The following is a 22,078-nucleotide window of genomic DNA, read 5'->3' as shown; positions in this document are numbered from 1 at the left end:
CGTAGTCCTACGGTCCGTTAAATCCAACTGTTAAGCGCCGAAACCGTAGTCCTACGGTCCGGGTGTTTTTTCCTTTTTTTCGATTTTTTTTTTTTCAATTTTCTAGGGGGACCATTTTCAGTGTAACACCACTAGAAGTCGACCGGAAGTGCGATCCCGTTTTTTGTTTCCCTTCGGCCTCCATTCTAAGTCGTACACTAAAAGCCCTGTAAAACCTATGTAGTTTTTCATCCTCGCATTTCCCATGTTAACATAAACGGTCAGAACTCAAACATGGCGACTCCGTTTGACACGCGGTCTTGACGAGTAGACACCAGGACATGTGCCCGTTGTTTACAAACAGTGGATCGCGCAATCTAAAGGATTTTAACGGGGCCTATGGCGACCTGAAAAAAACAAAAAACAACAATAAAACCTTGGCACTGGTGAGTACATTATGAGATTAGCCCTTGGCGGTGGATGTGTTAACATGAAGCTACACACTGATAGTTGCTGTTGAATAGAGAACTGCTCACACACCAATAGGCTAGAGATGATCTGTAAACATGTGGAATGTCTGTTCTTTCTACAGCCTCCATCCTGGAGATCTGTTCCCTTTCACCAGGAAACCTCTGTTTGTCATCGTGGATTCATCCAACAGCTCGGCTTACAAGGTACCTTATGTCTTATTTACACCTACCTTATGTCTTCATGTACACCTACCTTATGTCTTATTTACACCTACCTTATGTCTTCATGTACACCTACCTTATGTCTTATTTACACCTACCTTATGTCTTCATGTACACCTACCTTATGTCTTATTTACACCTACCTTATGTCTTATTTACACCTGCCTTATGTCTTATTTACACCTACCTTATGTCTTATTTACACTTACCTTTTGTCTTCATTTACACCTACCTTATGTCTTATTTACACTTACCTTTTGTCTTCATTTACACCTACCTTATGTCTTATTTACACTTACCTTATGTCTTATTTACACTTACCTTTTGTCTTCATTTACACCTACCTTATGTCTTATTTACACTTACCTTTTGTCTTCATTTACACCTACCTTATGTCTTATTTACACCTGCCTTATGTCTTATTTACACCTACCTTATGTCTTATTTACACTTACCTTTTGTCTTCATTTACACCTACCTTATGTCTTATTTACACTTACCTTATGTCTTATTTACACCTACCTTATGTCTTATTTACACTTACCTTATGTCTTATTTACACCTACCTTATGTCTTATTTACACTTACCTTTTGTCTTCATTTACACCTACCTTATGTCTTATTTACACTTACCTTATGTCTTATTTACACCTACCTTATGTCTTATTTACACTTACCTTATGTCTTATTTACACCTACCTTATGTCTTATTTACACTTACCTTTTGTCTTCATTTACACCTACCTTATGTCTTATTTACACTTACCTTATGTCTTATTTACACCTACCTTATGTCTTATTTACACTTACCTTATGTCTTATTTACACCTACCTTATGTCTTCATTTACACTTACCTTATGTCTTATTTACACTTACCTTATGTCTTATTTACACCTACCTTATGTCTTATTTACACCTACCTTATGTCTTATTTACACCTACCTTATGTCTTATTTACACTTACCTTATGTCTTATTTACACCTACCTTATGTCTTATTTACACCTACCTTATGTCTTATTTACACCTACCTTATGTCTTATTTACACCTACCTTATGTCTTATTTACACCTACCTTATGTCTTATTTACACCTACCTTATGTCTTCATTTACACTTACCTTATGTCTTCATTTACACTTACAAGGTACCTTATGTCTTATTTACACTTACCTTATGTCTTATTTACACTTACAAGGTACCATATGTCTTATTTACACTTACCTTATGTCTTATTTACACCTACCTTATGTCTTATTTACACTTACCTTATGTCTTCATTTACACCTACCTTATGTCTTCATTTACACTTACCTTATGTCTTATTTACACTTACCTTATGTCTTATTTACACCTACCTTATGTCTTCATTTACACTTACCTTATGTCTTATTTACACCTACCTTATGTCTTATTTACACTTACCTTATGTCTTATTTACACTTACCTTATGTCTTATTTACACCTACCTTATGTCTTATTTACACTTACCTTATGTCTTCATTTACACTTACCTTATGTCTTATTTACACCTACCTTATGTCTTCATTTACACTTACCTTATGTCTTATTTACCCTTACCTTATGTCTTATTTACACTTACAAGGTACCTTATGTCTTAAATTACACTTACCTTATGTCTTATTTACACTTACCTTATGTCTTCATTTACACTTACCTTATGTCTTATTTACAAGGTACCTTATGTCTTATTTACACTTACCTTATGTCTTATTTACACCTACCTTATGTCTTATTTACACTTACAAGGTACCTTATGTCTTATTTACACTTACAAGGTACCTTATGTCTTAAATTACACTTACCTTATGTCTTATTTACACTTACCTTATGTCTTCATTTACACTTACCTTATGTCTTATTTACACTTACCTTATGTCTTATTTACACTTAACTTATGTCTTATTTACACTTACAAGGTACCTTATGTCTTCATTTACACTTACCTTATGTCTTAAATTACACTTACCTTATGTCTTCATTTACACTTACCTTATGTCTTATTTACACTTACCTTATGTCTTATTTACACTTACCTTATGTCTTCTTTTACACTTACCTTATGTCTTCATTTACACTTACAAGGTACCTTAGATATGTGATGTTGTTACCTGACAATTAGTTGACTTTTGGTGAAAAGATACCGCTTATATCCATATCGGTTGATATAGGAATCGGATGTTGAGAAAAAAGTCAATATCAAACATCCTTAACAATAAGTTTATTCTTTTAAAATTGAAGCACCTACTAAAAGTCACCTTTAGACTGGTCATTTTACATGTCTGTTTTTAATAGGACTATAGAACAGTCTTGGTGCTGTTCATTTCATGAAAACTAAGATCAGTTACTTGAAAAGTGTGCCGTCAGGTTTTGCACAAAAGCAATTTGAATAGAATGACTATTGGCACATGATTCATATAGTAGTAGTGGTTTCTGTTTAGGACTATGACATGGGTTTTGATCTGCTATTTTTGAATAGCCAAAGTGTCCAATAATGCTTTTTAGCTCAAATCAAAAAATGACACACAGATGCGTTCCAGGTCTTACTGGGTTAAGTATAAATAAGTGCTTATTTGCAGATAAAAGCATGTACAGATATAAGTGTCTTCAGATTATATATGATGTATGAATATACTGTATTTATGCATATAATACTAACAATGTATGTAACTCTCTCTGTCCTTTGTGTTTCCGTAAAGAACTTCACTAACCTGTTTGGCCAGCCCTTGGTGTGTCTGCTCTCTCCTACACTTTATCCCAAGAGTGTTCAAGGTTACATGTTTTTTCTTTCTTCTCTGCATCACCACACACACACACACACACACGCACGCACGCGCACGCGCACACGTACACGTACACACACGCGTACAGCGCTACAGTTCATGTTTACAAACATTTTGAAAGAAACGGGCACCATTTTACTGAGCCTGACATAATTATGATAAAAACAGCAGAATAAAATGAACAGAAATGCCATCTTTCCATCATTGTCTTCGCCAGGCCGAAAGGCATGGCGAGAGAGTATGTTTTACCCTCCGTCCGTCCGTCCGTCCGTGTGTCCGTGTGTCTGTGTGTGTGTGTGTGTGTGTGTCCGTCCTGTCTGCGACCAGCTAATCTCCGCCACCGTTGGCCCTGTCGCTGTGACACTGTGCACACACACTCCCTGGATACCACAGCAGAACCTCTGCCCCACATTTTTCAGATCAGCCCGTCATAGCGCCACCATGAGGCCGACTTTTGCAAAACCCATTCTTTTACATTACTCCTACAGATTTTATCCAAACATTATGCAAATCGGTACACAGTATCTCTACAGTCATGTGATCAACACGAATCTGTCCGATTTCCCATATTCCATCCTCATTGCCTATGGTTGGCTTCCAAAGTTTACAGGATTGGTACGTTTTGAACAAAATGCCTCAAATCATGAACGCAGCATGCGATTTCCGTAAAATTTAACAAACACATTCCCACTAGGCCAAGGAAGAATGCCACCCCTTTTCACATTGGCCTGTTATAGCGCCACCAGCAGGTCTAATTTCGCAAAACACATTTTTGGAACAAAATGCCTCAAATCATGAATGCAGTGTCCGATTGCCGTGAAAGACCTAAGAATAAATGGCACCCTTTTCACAATGGCCTATTATAGCGCCACCAGGAGGCCACAACAACCTACCTGACCTGGCGGAGACCTGTGCTCCGAGGAGCACTTTTTCTAGTTATTCTATGTTTTTGTCCACATTCTTTAACCACTTCCAACCCGCGGTCCTTATGTTGGGGGATTTTAGGGAAACATGTTGAAACAGTTTCATACACAAAAAGAAAAAAATAACAGTTTTAAACATAAAATAGCATCTGTAAGATGTGTTGTGAACCGGTAGATTGGCTATTTTCCCTATTATTGAACAAAATAAGTATATAATGGTTAAGTACATTATTTATTTTCTAATCATAGCTACCAGTCACTGTCATTTATTCATTCCAGTAATAGTGTTTGTATATTTAAGTTATGTGTCATATCTGCTCTGTGAAGTTGTTTGTGTACACTGCATAAAAGGCAAAAAGAAAATGTCATTTTTACTAACGCCGAAAAACACAATTAAATCATTATGATTCGCTATTATTGACCATTAATCACAACTAAAAGTCTAATGAAGGTGACACAACAGATGTGTGTTACCCCATTAAGACCAGGAACGCATCTGTGTCATTTTTTTTATTTCTTTGGCTATTCAAAAAATAGCAGATCTACAAGCTCATAGCGCGCCACCGAGTACCGCGCTATGAGCTTGTAGATCTGCTATTTTTGAATAGCCAAAGAAATCTAAAAACGACACGGTATGCGTTCCCGGACTGAACGTGTTAATAATGCTGTCATCGTGCTCGCCTGTGTCTCCAACCGGTCTTCTTCTCAGACCAGTCTCAGCGCGGCAGCCTCTTCACACTGTTCCTGTACTGCCCTCTGCTGGCGTTCTTCTCCGTGTGCGGCCTGAACAGCGTCCGACACGCGCTGTGGGAGCGCGCCCAAGACTTTCTCCGAAAAGTCTACCACGACATCGGACAGCTGATAACTCGATCACGAACCATAGGTAGCACACACACATACACACACACACACACACATACACACACACATACATACACACACACACGCACACACACATGCACGCACACATGCATGCACCCCTGACAAGGGCCTCATAACCAAAAATAAATTAATTAATTAATTAAAAAGGGGGGGGGGGGCTAAAATGGTGGGCCCAGGGGCCCGTGCGGGGGTTAATCCGTCCCTGGTTCCATGAGATGCTGAATGTCCGGGAAAAAGAGTTCCATGCAATGCCTCTGACCAGCCAGTAGGTGTCCTACCTGAGCACATGATCATTGTGTTCACAGATCAAGCTTTTTTACAATTCTTCGGTGACGAGTTCCTACGACTGCTGCTCATCCGCTTCGTGTTCTGCTCCGCTGCTCTGAGACTCCACAAGCTGTTCAGGGTACGTAGCTCTGTTCTCACTGTGTTGTTCCTCTGTTCTCACCGTGTTGTTCCTCTGTTCTCACTGTGTTGTTCCTCTGTTCTCACCGTGTTGTTCCTCTGTTCTCACCGTGTTGTTCCTCTGTTCTCACTGTGTTGTTCCTCTGTTCTCACTGTGTTGTTCCTCTGTTCTCACTGTGTTGTTCCTCTGTTCTCACCGTGTTGTTCCTCTGTTCTCACTGTGTTGTTCCTCTGTTCTCACCGTGTTGTTCCTCTGTTCTCACCGTGTTGTTCCTCTGTTCTCACCGTGTTGTTCCTCTGTTCTCACTGTGTTGTTCCTCTGTTCTCACTGTGTTGTTCCTCTGTTCTCACTGTGTTGTTCCTCTGTTCTCACCGTGTTGTTCCTCTGTTCTCACCGTGTTGTTCCTCTGTTCTCACTGTGTTGTTCCTATGTTCTCACTGTGTTGTTCCTCTGTTCTCACTGTGTTGTTCCTCTGTTCTCACCGTGTTGTTCCTCTGTTCTCACCGTGTTGTTCCTCTGTTCTCACCGTGTTGTTCCTCTGTTCTCACTGTGTTGTTCCTCTGTTCTCACCGTGTTGTTCCTCTGTTCTCACCGTGTTGTTCCTCTGTTCTCACTGTGTTGTTCCTCTGTTCTCACCGTGTTGTTCCTCTGTTCTCACCGTGTTGTTCCTCTGTTCTCACCGTGTTGTTCCTCTGTTCTCACTGTGTTGTTCCTCTGTTCTCACTGTGTTGTTCCTCTGTTCTCACTGTGTTGTTCCTCTGTTCTCACTGTGTTGTTCCTCTGTTCTCACTGTGTTGTTCCTCTGTTCTCACTGTGTTGTTCCTCTGTTCTCACTGTGTTGTTCCTCTGTTCTCACTGTGTTGTTCCTCTGTTCTCACCGTGTTGTTCCTCTGTTCTCACCGTGTTGTTCCTCTGTTCTCACCGTGTTGTTCCTCTGTTCTCACCGTGTTGTTCCTCTGTTCTCACCGTGTTGTTCCTCTGTTCTCACCGTGTTGTTCCTCTGTTCTCACCGTGTTGTTCCTCTGTTCTCACCGTGTTGTTCCTCTGTTCTCACCGTGTTGTTCCTCTGTTCTCACCGTGTTGTTCCTCTGTTCTCACCGTGTTGTTCCTCTGTTCTCACTGTGTTGTTCCTCTGTTCTCACCGTGTTGTTCCTCTGTTCTCACCGTGTTGTTCCTCTGTTCTCACCGTGTTGTTCCTCTGTTCTCACCGTGTTGTTCCTCTGTTCTCACTGTGTTGTTCCTCTGTTCTCACTGTGTTGTTCCTCTGTTCTCACCGTGTTGTTCCTCTGTTCTCACTGTGTTGTTCCTCTGTTCTCACTGTGTTGTTCCTCTGTTCTCACCGTGTTGTTCCTCTGTTCTCACTGTGTTGTTCCTCTGTTCTCACTGTGTTGTTCCTCTGTTCTCACTGTGTTGTTCCTCTGTTCTCACTGTGTTGTTCCTTTGTTCTCACTGTGTTGTTCCTCTGTTCTCACCGTGTTGTTCCTCTGTTCTCACCGTGTTGTTCCTCTGTTCTCACCGTGTTGTTCCTCTGTTCTCACTGTGTTGTTCCTCTGTTCTCACTGTGTTGTTCCTCTGTTCTCACCGTGTTGTTCCTCTGTTCTCACCGTGTTGTTCCTCTGTTCTCACTGTGTTGTTCCTCTGTTCTCACCGTGTTGTTCCTCTGTTCTCACCGTGTTGTTCCTCTGTTCTCACCGTGTTGTTCCTCTGTTCTCACCGTGTTGTTCCTCTGTTCTCACCGTGTTGTTCCTCTGTTCTCACCGTGTTGTTCCTCTGTTCTCACCGTGTTGTTCCTCTGTTCTCACCGTGTTGTTCCTCTGTTCTCACTGTGTTGTTCCTCTGTTCTCACCGTGTTGTTCCTCTGTTCTCACCGTGTTGTTCCTCTGTTCTCACCGTGTTGTTCCTCTGTTCTCACCGTGTTGTTCCTCTGTTCTCACTGTGTTGTTCCTCTGTTCTCACTGTGTTGTTCCTCTGTTCTCACCGTGTTGTTCCTCTGTTCTCACTGTGTTGTTCCTCTGTTCTCACTGTGTTGTTCCTCTGTTCTCACCGTGTTGTTCCTCTGTTCTCACTGTGTTGTTCCTCTGTTCTCACTGTGTTGTTCCTCTGTTCTCACTGTGTTGTTCCTCTGTTCTCACTGTGTTGTTCCTTTGTTCTCACTGTGTTGTTCCTCTGTTCTCACCGTGTTGTTCCTCTGTTCTCACCGTGTTGTTCCTCTGTTCTCACCGTGTTGTTCCTCTGTTCTCACTGTGTTGTTCCTCTGTTCTCACTGTGTTGTTCCTCTGTTCTCACCGTGTTGTTCCTCTGTTCTCACCGTGTTGTTCCTCTGTTCTCACTGTGTTGTTCCTCTGTTCTCACCGTGTTGTTCCTCTGTTCTCACCGTGTTGTTCCTCTGTTCTCACTGTGTTGTTCCTCTGTTCTCACTGTGTTGTTCCTCTGTTCTCACTGTGTTGTTCCTCTGTTCTCACTGTGTTGTTCCTCTGTTCTCACTGTGTTGTTCCTCTGTTCTCACCGTGTTGTTCCTCTGTTCTCACCGTGTTGTTCCTCTGTTCTCACTGTGTTGTTCCTCTGTTCTCACTGTGTTGTTCCTCTGTTCTCACTGTGTTGTTCCTCTGTTCTCACTGTGTTGTTCTGGCTGTTTGGCTACAGAGACTACATGACATCCAAACTGTTGCCTATATAACATTCAGGAGGTGTAGTTCCAGACTCTATATAACATTCAGGAGGTGTAGTTCCAGACTCTATATAACATTCAGGAGGTGTAGTTCCAGACTCTATATAATAATAATAATAATAATAGCTTGAATTTATATAGCGCCTTTCATAAACCCAAGGACGCTTTACATCAGAACAATGAACAACTAACAGACAAATGAACAAACAAACAACAAACAACTATATGCCATAAGCCTGAGAGAATAGGTGTCTTTTCAAGGCAGCTTTAAAAGAGTCCAGTGTTGGAGCATGGCGAATCCCTATTGGGATGGAGTTCCACAGGGTGGGGGCTGCCACACTGAAGGCTCTGTCCCCGAAAGTTCGCATGTTTGTGTTGACATTCAGGAGGTGTAGTTCCAGACTCTATATAACATTCAGGAGGTGTAGTTCCAGACTCTATATAACATTCAGGAGGTGTAGTTCCAGACTCTATATAACATTCAGGAGGTGTAGTTCCAGACTCTATATAACATTCAGGAGGTGTAGTTTCAGACTCTATATAACATTCAGGAGGTGTAGTTCCAGACTCTATATAACAGGAGGTGTAGTTCTAGACTCTATATAACATTCAGGAGGTGTAGTTTCAGACTCTATATAACATTCAGGAGGTGTAGTTCCAGACTCTATATAACATTCAGGAGGTGTAGTTTCAGACTCTATATAACATTCAGGAGGTGTAGTTCCAGACTCTATATAACATTCAGGAGGTGTAGTTCCAGACTCTATATAACATTCAGGAGGTGTAGTTTCAGACTCTATATAACATTCAGGAGGTGTAGTTTCAGACTCTATATAACATTCAGGAGGTGTAGTTCCAGACTCTATATAACATTCAGGAGGTATAGTTCCAGACTCTCTCTCTATATATAGACAGGGTTAGGGTTAAGGTTATGCTTAGGTTATAGTGTTAAGGATGGCGTGTACCCAGCTCCCACAGCGTCCCCGGCGGGAATCGAACCCAGAAGGTCCTGGTTTCGATTCCCGCCGGGGACGCTGTGGGCGTGTCTTCTCCCCCGCGTCATCAGCGCAGGTCTTTCTGTGTGGAGTTTGCATGTTCTCCCCGTGTCCCCTAGGGTACCCTCACAAAAACATGTTGTAATCCTGGTCTCTATACTGCCTCCCCCTGGTCAGCCGGGGCGCCTGATGGAGGGGAAAGGAACTGGTTGGAATAACGTGTTCCTTCCACACGCTACGTCCTACCGGGGAAACTCCCCCCTGTCAGGTGATAAGAAGCTACGTCCTACCGGGGGAAACTCCCCCCTGTCAGGTGATAAGAAGCTACGTCCTACCGGGGAAACTCCTCCCTGTCAGGTGATAAGAAGCTACGTCCTACCGGGGAAACTCCCCCCTGTCAGGTGATAAGAAGCTATGTCCTACCGGGGGAAACTCCCCCCTGTCAGGTGATAAGAAGCTACGTCCTACCGGGGAAACTCCTCCCTGTCAGGTGATAAGAAGCTACGTCCTACCAGGGAAACTCCCCCCTGTCAGGTGATAAGAAGCTATGTCCTACCGGGGGAAACTCCCCCCTGTCAGGTGATAAGAAGCTACGTCCTACCGGGGAAACTCCCCCCTGTCAGGTGATAAGAAGCTACGTCCTACCAGGGAAACTCCCCCCTGTCAGGTGATAAGAAGCTACGTCCTACCGGGGGAAACTCCCCCCTGTCAGGTGATAAGAAGCTACGTCCTACCGGGGAAACTCCCCCCTGTCAGGTGATAAGAAGCTACGTCCTACCGGGGAAACTCCCCCCTGTCAGGTGATAAGAAGCTACGTCCTACCGGGGAAACTCCCCCCTGTCAGGTGATAAGAAGCTACGTCCTACCGGGGGAAACTCCCCCCTGTCAGGTGATAAGAAGCTACGTCCTACCGGGGAAACTCCCCCCTGTCAGGTGATAAGAAGCTACGTCCTACCGGGGAAACCCCCCCTGTCAGGTGATAAGAAGCTACGTCCTACCGGGGAAACTCCCCCCTGTCAGGTGATAAGAAGCTACGTCCTATACGGGGAAACCCCCCCCTGTCAGGTGATAAGAAGCTACGTCCTACCGGGGAAACTCCCCCCTGTCAGGTGATAAGAAGCTACGTCCTACCGGGGGAAACTCCCCCCTGTCAGGTGATAAGAAGCTACGTCCTACCGGGGAAACTCCCCCCTGTCAGGTGATAAGAAGCTACGTCCTACCGGGGGAAACTCCCCCCTGTCAGGTGATAAGAAGCTACGTCCTACCGGGGAAACTCCCCCCTGTCAGGTGATAAGAAGCTACGTCCTACCGGGGAAACTCCCCCCTGTCAGGTGATAAGAAGCTACGTCCTACCGGGGAAACTCCCCCCTGTCAGATGATAAGCAATCTGGGAACCCAAAGCCAAATGAGAATGAAAAACAGCGCCCTCTGCTGTTTGTACTATCTCATGTTGGCTCTGGGACAATGGCGACGTAGCTCCCGTGCACAAAGGAAACCGGGGTTTTGGTCTGCCTTCAGCTTTCACTTCCGGTGGTGCCACTATCTTTTCATTCCCACTAACAATATTTCTACACGGAACACTAACACCACTTCTCCCAGAGAACATGGATCGTTTTGGTTATAAGCCCACTTGTTTCTATGATGAAAGAGTAAGTTAAAATGTGAATATCTTTCCGTGGTTTTGTCTGCTCCGCGGACGCTATTGTTAAATTAGTTTGGGTTTGTTTCGAGGGGGAAAGATCGACGGACACGTGAATCCCGCCCACTACATTTGATTGGGTAAAGCGCGGCCTGCTTCCTGATCTGAAGGCACGCCCACTTGTAGCCCAGTGCGTACATGTTATGACGAGCCTTCACGACAGATTCCAACGCAGAGCAGAATCTGTTCTTGAGAGATTAGGTGATAAGAAGCTACGTCCTACCGGGGAAACTCCCCCCTGTCAGGTGATAAGAAGGTCAGTTGGCTCTCATGCATTGAAGGAGGCATGAGCTCGGCTCTGGTCTCACTAGGCTGGCGGGGGGAGTGTAGCGCCCAGGATCACTTAGATAATTGGCACCGGGTGAAAAGGGGTTACAAAAACGTGAAAAAAAGGATGGCGTGTATCTTTAATAATGTAATCTAATGATAATAATGATAATGTAATCTAATGATAATAATGTAATATAATGATAATGATAATAATGTAATATAATGATAATGATAATAATGTAATCTAATGATAATAATGATAATGTAATATAATGATAATGATAATAATGTAATCTAATGATAATGATAATGATGTAATGTCGTTAACAGGAGGTGAGGAGTTTCCCAGAGTCGTACCCAGAGCTCCCCAGACAGGACACGGTGGAGAGCAGTCTGCTGCAGAAACACATCCTGGACCTGGCGGCTATGCTGGATGTCACCAACCTGTTCTGGGACAACGACTCACTGGAGACATATTGACACCTCCTCCTCCTCCTCCTCCTCCTCCTCCTCCTCCTCCTCCTCCTCCTCCTCCTCCTCCTCCTCCTCCTCACAGGGACCAACATGGCAGCGCTGTACATAACAACACACTGTTGACACTTATTAAAAAAAGGAAAAAAAGAACTCATTTGTACATGTATGCCAAGAGCGCCCCCGTGTGACAGGTAACGCCACCTACACACACCTCCAGCACTCGCCTGCTAACTCACACAAACACGCAGTGGTGGAAAAAGTACTCAAATGCTTTACTTAAGTAAAAGTACCAATACTGCAATGTGGAAATACTCTGTTACAAGTAAAAAGTCCAGAATAAAAAAAATCTCTTGAGTATAAGTACAAAAGTATTGGCATCAAGATGTACTTAAAGTACCAAAAGTAAAAAAAAATGTTTCAAAATAGCAGATCTACAAGCTCACAACGCGTCGCGATGCGACGCGTTGTGAGCTTGTAGATCTGCTATTTTCAAATAGCCTAGGTATAAAATAGGGCTAAAGTGGTTAATATATGTTTCATAATATCATTATTTATATCTGAATATTTACTAGTAACTAAAGTTTTCAAATAATTGTAGTGGAGTAAAAGTACAATATTTGCCTCTGAGATGTAGTGGAGTAGAAGTAAAAGTATTGGAAATTGGAAATACTCAAGAAAAGTACAAATACCTCAAAATTGTACTTAAGTACAGTACTTAAGTAAATGTACTTAGTTACTTTACACCACTGCAAACATGTTTTAACGCCACATGGGTTATTATTATAATATAGTACAGTATAAACTGCTGTAAAATCTGCCATTTTAATAGGCCGTCTCTACTGCCTGTCTCCAAGCGTAGGAACAACATTACGTTATGATAAATAAACCATAAACACGCTTTAAGAGAGCCATTGCCTTCAAAGTGTCTTCCCCGACCCCCAAGGCAAAATTCAAGCTCGAGTCGGCATCCGCAGGATCATGATAACGTTTGTCCTCGGAAAAGCGATTTGAGGCGTGTTCCCGTGTTTAATAAAATAAATACCCATTTGAGCGCTCTGTGACCTACTGTATGTGGTTTATAAACAGATTTTCTACTGTTCTTCTCTGGGCCAGATCATGGATCATTTTAAATCTCCATGGAGCCTTTTAATTGATGCTTGAATATATTTACGTTTTTTTCCCGGTGGTTCCTGAACTACACGCACAAATACCTGAGGTTTGACGTCAGAGAAAAGATCAGAGAATTATCCTTCATTTAGACGTAGTCGCGCCGATAGCCCATCTACAAGCTATGAGCTGGAGATGTAGAGGTTGCCGTAAGTGGTTCACAAGGCAGTTATGAATAGATGAGAATATTTAACCCCAAAATACAATTAGTATTTATTAGCCTACCTTCCTAATTAATAGCACATGAATCTGAAAACGAGACATTGTTTTTACATTTACAGAACGTTTTTAAATGAATCCTGGTTGTCAAAAACAAGCTAAAATATGTGTGCTTGTGGGAGTGAGAGATTAGATCTCCTCACACGTTTGTCTTTGAAGATCTTAAATTAAACGACTAGAGACGACACATTCATACCAGATGCTGCATTTGTTCTGTCGTTGAAACATAATTACAACCTTCCCATCCAGGCCAAACAGAAGAGACTTTATCTGGTGAAATGATTGTGTTTTTGTGTTTCTCTCCATGCACTGTGCCATGTCTCATGCACTGTGCCATGTCTCATGCACTGTGCCATGTCACCATGCACTGTGCCATGTCTCCATGCACTGTGTCATGTCTCATGCACTGTGCCATGTCTCATGCACTGTGCCATGTCTCATGCACTGTGCCATGTCTCATGCACTGTGCCATGTCTCATGCACTGTGCCATGTCTCCATGCACTGTGTCATGTCTCATGCACTGTGCCATGTCTCATGCACTGTGCCATGTCTCATGCACTGTGCCATGTCTCATGCACTGTGCCATGTCTCATGCACTGTGTCATGTCTCATGCACTGTGTCATGTCTCATGCACTGTGTCATGTCTCATGCACTGTGCCATGTCTCATGCACTGTGCCATGTCTCATGCACTGTGCCATGTCTCATGCACTGTGCCATGTCTCATGCACTGTGTCATGTCTCATGCACTGTGCCATGTCTCATGCACTGTGCCATGTCTCATGCACTGTGTCATGTCTCATGCACTGTGCCATGTCTCATGCACTGTGCCATGTCTCATGCACTGTGCCATGTCTCATGCACTGTGCCATGTCTCATGCACTGTGCCATGTCTCATGCACTGTGCCATGTCTCATGCACTGTGCCATGTCTCATGCACTGTGCCATGTCTCATGCACTGTGCCATGTCTCATGCACTGTGCCATGTCTCATGCACTGTGCCATGTCTCATGCACTGTGCCATGTCTCATGCACTGTGCCATGTCTCATGCACTGTGCCATGTCTCATGCACTGTGCCATGTCTCATGCACTGTGCCATGTCTCATGCACTGTGCCATGTCCAGAGATGTCTCTCTGTAAAGAAAGTAGCATTGACCCATTAAGACCGGGAACGCATCTGTGTCATTTTCTCTTTGGCTATTCAAAAATAGCAGATCTACAACGAGCTTGTAGATCTGCTATTTTTTGAAAAATCGTGAACATTTCTGCTAATCTTTGGATTACGTTACATTCAGTCATTTAGCAGAAACTTTTATCCAAAGCGTTGAATATACTTTTTAAAGCGAACATTTGTAACTCAAATCTTTGCTTCTGGTGGGGGTCCCTGGAACTAAATATACAAGAGATACATATATGAATACATATCATTTTTCAAGAATTTTCAAAAATAGCAGATCTACAAGTTGTAGAGCTTGTATATCTGCTATTTTTGAATGGCCAAAGAAATCTTAAAATGACACACAGATGCGTTCCCGTTGCGTTTTTCTATTTAATGACCACAAAACAGGATGGTTTAGTATTTTTTAGTAGGGCTGAACAAAAAGTATAATCAAAATTACAACACAAACGGGGATCCATTCCAAAATGGATCCAAAATGACTTCTAAACCAGGTATTCTGGTGCTTTAGGTCATATTTAGATGCTTTAGACTAAAGTACAATATTCATTTCATCCTTAAATGTACAGTATGCTAAAAGGACCATTATGTTGCTGCATGTATAGCTCACTGTGTGGAAGTCATAGATCATACATGGGCAACTGGCGGCCCGGGGGCCACATGCGGGCCCCCGGGCCCCCACCTTCACTTAATGAGGCCCCCACCTTCACTTAATGGGGCCCCCACCTTCACTTAATGAGGCCCCCACCTTCACTTAATGAGGCCCCAACCTTAACTTAATGAGGCCCCCACCTTCACTTAATGGGGCCCCCACCTTAACTTAATGAGACCCCCACCTTAACTTAATGAGGCCCCCACCTTAACTTAATGAGGCCCCAACCTTGACTTAATGAGGCCCCCACCTTCACTTAATGGGGCCCCCACCTTAACTTAATGGGGCCCCCACCTTCACTTAATGGGGCCCCCACCTTCACTTAATGAGGCCCCCACCTTCACTTAATGAGGCCCCCACCTTCACTTAATGAGGCCCCCACCTTCACTTAATGTGGCCCCCACCTTCACTTAATGAGGCCCCCACCTTCACTTAATGAGGCCCCCACCTTCACTTAATGAGGCCCCCACCTTCACTTAATGAGGCCCCCACCTTCACTTAACACGGCCCACAGGTTAATATCAGAATAGTGATTATATTATTGATTTCAGCTGTTATGATTCAAAACATGCAAACATGACCCGCTTTAAATACTTCAGTCTATATTAGTAGCTCAATGACTAGTATTAACATTCTATTGTCTTTTTTATGTCCAATGTATTTGTATTTAAGTTCATAAAGTTAACATAAGTATAACTAAATGCATTTGATATTTAAAACGTTACTTTTCATGATTCAAATTAAAAAATAACAAAAAAATGGGATTCCAATTAAAAAATAGCAAAAAAAGCCGATCTACAAGTGTTTTGAGCTTGTAGATCGGCTATTTTTGCTAGTTATGTGACATTGATGGCGAAGTACGGCAGAGAAAAAATACAGAGATAAGAGGTTTCTGCTGCGTCCCTCTGGCCCATATATATGTAAATATATAGTGTCCCTCTGGAGTGAGTGTGTAAATATATAGTGTCCCTCTGGAGTGAGTGTGTAAATATATAGTGTTCCTCTGGAGTGAGTGTGTAAATATATAGTGTCCCTCTGGAGTGAGTGTGTAAATATATAGTGTTCCTCTGGAGTGAGTGTGTAAATATATAGTGTCCCTCTGGAGTGAGTGTGTAAATATATAGTGTCCCTCTGGAGTGAGTGTGTAAATATATAGTGTCCCTCTGGAGTGAGTGTGTAAATATATAGTGTCCCTCTGGAGTGAGTGTGTAAATATATAGTGTCCCTCTGGAGTGAGTGTGTAAATATATAGTGTCCCTCTGGAGTGAGTGTGTAAATATATAGTGTCCCTCTGGAGTGAGAGTGTAAATATATAGTGTCCCTCTGGAGTGAGTGTGTAAATATATAGTGTCCCTCTGGAGTGAGTGTGTAAATATATAGTGTCCCTCTGGAGTGAGTGTGTAAATATATAGTGTCCCTCTGGAGTGAGTGTGTAAATATATAGTGTCCCTCTGGAGTGAGTGTGTAAATATATAGTGTCCCTCTGGAGTGAGTGTGTAAATATATAGTGTCCCTCTGGAGTGAGTGTGTAAATATATAGTGTCCCTCTGGAGTGAGTGTGTAAATATATAGTGTCCCTCTGGAGTGAGTGTGTAAATATATAGTGTCCCTCTGGAGTGAGTGTGTAAATATATAGTGTCCCTCTGGAGTGAGTGTGTAAATATATAGTGTCCCTCTGGAGTGAGTGTGTAAATATATAGTGTCCCTCTGGAGTGAGTGTGTAAATATATAGTGTCCCTCTGGAGTGAGTGTGTAAATATATAGTGTCCCTCTCCATCATCCCTGTCATAGACTGTAAACTTTACATGAGTTCTGACAGTTTCCATGAAGCCATTGTTTTCATTCATTTCTCTAAAGGTACATCCATGGACCTAAAAAAAAGAGTCAATAACTCCTGGCTTTCTCCATTTAGTTGCGTGCCGAAAATAACGATCTACAAGCTCACACCGCGCGTGGCGCTGACTCGTTGTGAGCTTGTAGATCTGCTATTTACGTCAGTAATAATAACACTGCTGTAACACTGTTGGCAGTAATCCAATCCAATCCACTTTATTGATAGAGCACATTTAAAACAACAGATTGAACCAAAGTGCTGTAACACTCAGTAACACAATACTAAAATAAACAACACAATAAACAGGACAACATTAGAATCAGAATCAGGTTTATTGTCACATGTTTACAAGGTAAAAAGTGGGTGAAATTTGCTTTCGTACATCGTTCCCATCGCAACGTTATTTCCATAGAAAGAAGAGGGGGAGGAAGAGGGGGGGGGGGGGAAGAGAGAGCAAACAAGAGAACAACAAAAAGGCCAAACAAGTTATCTACATATTTACTATAGTACCTGAGATTAAAAAAATGAGGAAACAGCAGCTTCTCAATCTGAACGTTCAAACGCCAAGGAGTACAAGAGACTTTTCAAAGTTGATTTGTTGTTTAACGTATGCGTGACTTGTAGTTAAAGAGCTAAACATGCAATAACTTCCATGGTCCTTTTTTAAATATCACGTCACGTTGACAGTATCTGATGTTGACTCACAGTCGCTTCATTGGTCCAAACAAATCGCCGTTAGATTTTCCCCCCAAAACCGTTCAGCCCTCATTTTGTTTTGTGTTTCTGTTGAAGAAACACATTCTGTGAACCAAGGTTTTTTTTGTTGTTGTTGAAGAGGAGGTGTTTGTACTGTATGTGATAAGTCTGTCAAATGTGTCAAATTCATTCATGAAACATTCATGAGGCCGGGTCTCTGTCCTTCGGCCATTTTTATCTAACTAACTTAACATTCCAACATTCCAAAGACTTGACGAGAGGCAGAGGCAACGAACGCCAAGCGCCCCGTCCTCCATCTTGGGACGGACAGAGACGGTGAACTGTTTATGTAAATGATTCTATGAAGGCCCGTGTCATGCTCCGTCACGTGGCCGGTGTACACGCTCACAGCCACACCACCCCGTGACGGAGCAGAACCCAGGCGTTATGTCCTTAATGACGATGATAATTGTAAAATCTAATTCCACCTTTTCCTTGTGTTTGAATTGATGATTAATATGAATAGCCTTGCACTTTAATAACCTATCCAAGTTATGAGCTTAATGTTAAGACCTTGTTGTGCTGTGGGTTGAGCCGTTCGATCCGGGAACGCATCTCTTGTCGTTTTAAGTTTTCTTTGGCTATTCAAAAATTGCAGATCTACAAGCTCTGAGCTATGAGCTTGTAGATCTGCTATTTTTAGAAAAATCGTGAAAATTTGTGCAAATCTTTGACTATATATATGTTTTAAAACGAACATTTGTAACTCAAATCTTTGCTTCTGAAATGTCTTCAAAATATTTTTTTGTATGTTGCTACAGTATTATCAGTGGTTCTCAAACTTAAAGGGATACTCCACTTTCAAATAAAATAAACATTTAAAAAATATATTAAAAATAAATGAAAAAAGTAATGGAAAAATCACGGCCCCCTCACGCATTAGAGTGTCCCACTAATGTGTGAGGGGGCCGTGATTTTTTTTTCTTTCATTTTTTTTTTATATTTATTTTTAATGTTTATTTTATTTGAAAGTGGAGTTAATTATGTCAAGGACCCCCAAAATGATATGTATTTGGCCGCGGACCCCCATCTCAAAATATGTTGTTCCAGGGACCCCCCCCCCCCCCCCAGAAGCAAAGATTTGAGTTACAAATGTTCGCTTTAAAAAAACAAATATATATTCCATTATTTGCTCACATTTTCGTGATTTTTCAAAAATAGCAGATCTACAAGCTCATAGCGCGGCACTCGGTGCCGCGCTATGAGCTTGTAGATCTGCTGATTTTGAATAGCCGAATGAATCTAAAAATGACACAGATGCGTTCCCGGTCTGAATGGATTCAAAGCAAACATGAAACGGATCCTCGGTGCCGCCAACCCACTCCTGTTGCCAAACTCTGACTTGCCAAGTCATGTGACGTCACGTTATTTCACTGCAGTCATGTGACGAGTCATGTGACGTCACTACGTTATTTCACTGCAGTCATGTGACGAGTCATGTGAAGTCACGTTATTTCACTGCAGTCATGTGACGAGTCATGTGACGTCACGTTATTTCACTGCAGTCATGTGACGAGTCATGTGACGTCACTACGTTATTTCACTGCAGTCATGTGACGAGTCATGTGACGTCACTACGTTATTTCACTGCAGTCATGTGACGAGTCATGTGACGTCACTACGTTATTTCACTGTAGTCATGTGACGAGTCATGTGACGTCACTACGTTATTTCACTGTAGTCTCCAAACTCCCGTTATTACCATGTTTTATTCCTGTGTTTGAAATGTAAAATAATGTGTGCTGAAAGTGTCTCTCTAGGCCAGGGGTCTTCAACCTGGGGTCCGTGACCCCTAGGGGTCCTCAGAGCTATAACAGGGGGGTCACCAGATCTTTGTGTGATACATTAACACATGTTGATGGAAAAGACCACGTCTAAACAAACTAAAAACATACATTTCACACAACACTGATGATAGAGCTGCCTATGAAGCTATCTATACAAGTCTAATCTGCAACACTATGTAGTGGGGGGTCCCTGCTTCATCTCTCTCTCATCTAGGGGGTCCCTGCTTCATCTCTCTCTCATCTAGGGGTTCCCTGCTTCATCTCTCTCATCTAGGGGGTCCTTGGGCTGAAAAACGTTGAAGACCCCTGCTGTAGGGAGTGTCCTCGGCAGCGTTCTGAACACATTCCACTGAGTGATGACAGGTGTGGTGTTGCATCATGCTCTGTACACTGATCAGCTAGAGAGCACTGAACCTGATCAGCTAGAGAGCACTGAACCTGATCAGCTAGAGAGCATTGAACCTGATCAGCTAGAGAGCACTGAACCTGATCAGCTAGAGAGCATTGAACCTGAACAGCTAGAGAGCACTGAACCTGATCAGCTAGAGAGCAGTGAACCTGATCAGCTAGAGAGCACTGAACCTGATCAGCTAGAGAGCATTGAACCTGAACAGCTAGAGAGCATTGAACCTGATCAGCTAGAGAGCATTGAACCTGATCAGCTAGAGAGCATTGAACCTGATCAGCTAGAGAGCATTGAACCTGAACAGCTAGAGAGCACTGAACCTGATCAGCTAGAGAGCACTGAACCTGATCAGCTAGAGAGCACTGAACCTGATCAGCTAGAGAGCATTGAACCTGATCAGCTAGAGAGCACTGAACCTGATCAGCTAGAGAGCACTGAACCTGATCAGCTAGAGATCACTGAACCTGATCAGCTAGAGAGCACTGAACCTGATCAGCTAGAGAGCATTGAACCTGATCATTTAGAGAGCACTGAACCTGATCAGCTAGAGAGCATTGAACCTGATCATTTAGAGAGCACTGAACCTGATCAGCTAGAGAGCATTGAACCTGATCAGCTAGAGAGCACTGAACCTGAACAGCTAGAGAGCAGTGAACCTGATCAGCTAGAGAGCATTGAACCTGAACAGCTAGAGAGCACTGAACCTGATCAGCTAGAGAGCATTGAACCTGAACAGATAGAGAGCATTGAACCTGATCAGCTAGAGAGCACTGAACCTGATCAGCTAGAGAGCATTGAACCTGATCATTTAGAGAGCACTGAACCTGATCAGCTAGAGAGCATTGAACCTGATCATTTAGAGAGCACTGAACCTGATCAGCTAGAGAGCATTGAACCTGATCAGCTAGAGAGCACTGAACCTGAACAGCTAGAGAGCAGTGAACCTGATCAGCTAGAGAGCATTGAACCTGAACAGCTAGAGAGCACTGAACCTGATCAGCTAGAGAGCATTGAACCTGAACAGCTAGAGAGCATTGAACCTGATCAGCTAGAGAGCACTGAACCTGATCAGCTAGAGAGCATTGAACCTGATCAGCTAGAGAGCACTGAACCTGATCAGCTAGAGAGCACTGAACCTGATCAGCTAGAGAGCACTGAACCTGATCAGCTAGAGAGCACTGAACCTGATCAGCTAGAGAGCATTGAACCTGATCATTTAGAGAGCACTGAACCTGATCAGCTAGAGAGCATTGAACCTGATCATTTAGAGAGCATTGAACCTGATCAGCTAGAGAGCATTGAACCTGATCAGCTAGAGAGCATTGAACCTGATCAGCTAGAGAGCATTGAACCTGATCAGCTAGAGAGCATTGAACCTGATCAGCTAGAGAGCACTGAACCTGATCAGCTAGAGAGCACTGAACCTGATCAGCTAGAGAGCATTGAACCTGATCAGCTAGAGAGCATTGAACCTGATCAGTTAGAGAGCATTGAACCTAATCAGCTAGAGAGCACTGAACCTGATCAGCTAGATCACCTGATCGCCTAGTACATAGCCGCTAGGTTTCATTATGGAGTTTAACTGTTAGAAAGACATTTTATAGGCCCATAAAATAACAGGTGATCTGGTCTGTAATATCTCGGGAGAAATCGGATCTCAGAATGAACCTCACAGGTCTGGGTCCATCTTTTAAAGAAGAACGTCCGGTCCACTCGGAACCTATTTCACTGAGTCCCCGCACTCAGCATTGCCATCTGAGCAGCCATCAGCCGGGTGAAGCTCCCCTGAGGACCATAGAAACACTCCCTTACTTTAAGCTTGCATCTATTTCCCACCAGAGCACATTATTAAATGATGAATTATTAGGATTATTTTACACGTGGAGGTACAAGCACAAACCATGGCATGGAGTCTCATTCATAGTCTACTTCCAACAAAGCCTTGTTGGGTTTTCTCACAAAAAAAACTGCCAGTTAGTCGTTCCTTTTGGTTTGTTTGTTCGTTTAGCCCAGACATTCTGGGGTCATTTGTACCTTTTTCTTCTACCTGTATAAATTATAAGTGAGGGTTACCCACCTTTTTAGAGCCAAACATGCCACGCTCGTCGGCGTCTCGACCGATTTATGACGCGTCGCGTAACGGTGTCGCGCGGAGAAACTAGCGAACGTGAGCTCGCGGGCCGGCTGGTTTGGCTGCGCGACGCCGTCGCACAACGATGTGTAAAGGCCGATACGTGCTCCTTCCGCCGTTCGGAAAAAAATATCCGTTTCGGACGCGGCTTTCCGAA

The 22,078-nt window shown here is 43.0% G+C and overlaps 1 protein-coding gene across 2 annotated transcripts in view; it reads left to right on the top strand.

Annotated features, from left to right (window-relative positions):
- The window catches only part of scai (suppressor of cancer cell invasion), a 42,623-nt gene extending 30,461 nt beyond the window's left edge, over window positions 1-12,162 (top strand). For both annotated transcript variants that reach the window (XM_080419022.1, XM_080419021.1), the window contains exons 13-17: window positions 572-653; window positions 3,391-3,463; window positions 5,107-5,280; window positions 5,585-5,685; window positions 11,648-12,162. In XM_080419022.1, the coding sequence (XP_080275148.1) occupies window positions 572-653; window positions 3,391-3,463; window positions 5,107-5,280; window positions 5,585-5,685; window positions 11,648-11,797 (580 nt within the window). In that variant the 3' untranslated portion in view covers window positions 11,798-12,162. The remainder of the gene's footprint in view (window positions 1-571; window positions 654-3,390; window positions 3,464-5,106; window positions 5,281-5,584; window positions 5,686-11,647) is intronic.
- The last annotated feature ends 9,916 nt before the right edge of the window (window positions 12,163-22,078 follow it).

The sequence above is a fragment of the Gymnoscopelus braueri genome (genome assembly GCF_963280865.1).
Source record: "Gymnoscopelus braueri genome assembly, chromosome: 22".
Classification (NCBI taxonomy): Eukaryota; Metazoa; Chordata; class Actinopteri; order Myctophiformes; family Myctophidae; genus Gymnoscopelus; species Gymnoscopelus braueri.
The sequence above is the reverse complement of the archived record's forward strand: the minus strand, read 5'-3'. Positions and strand labels throughout refer to the sequence as shown.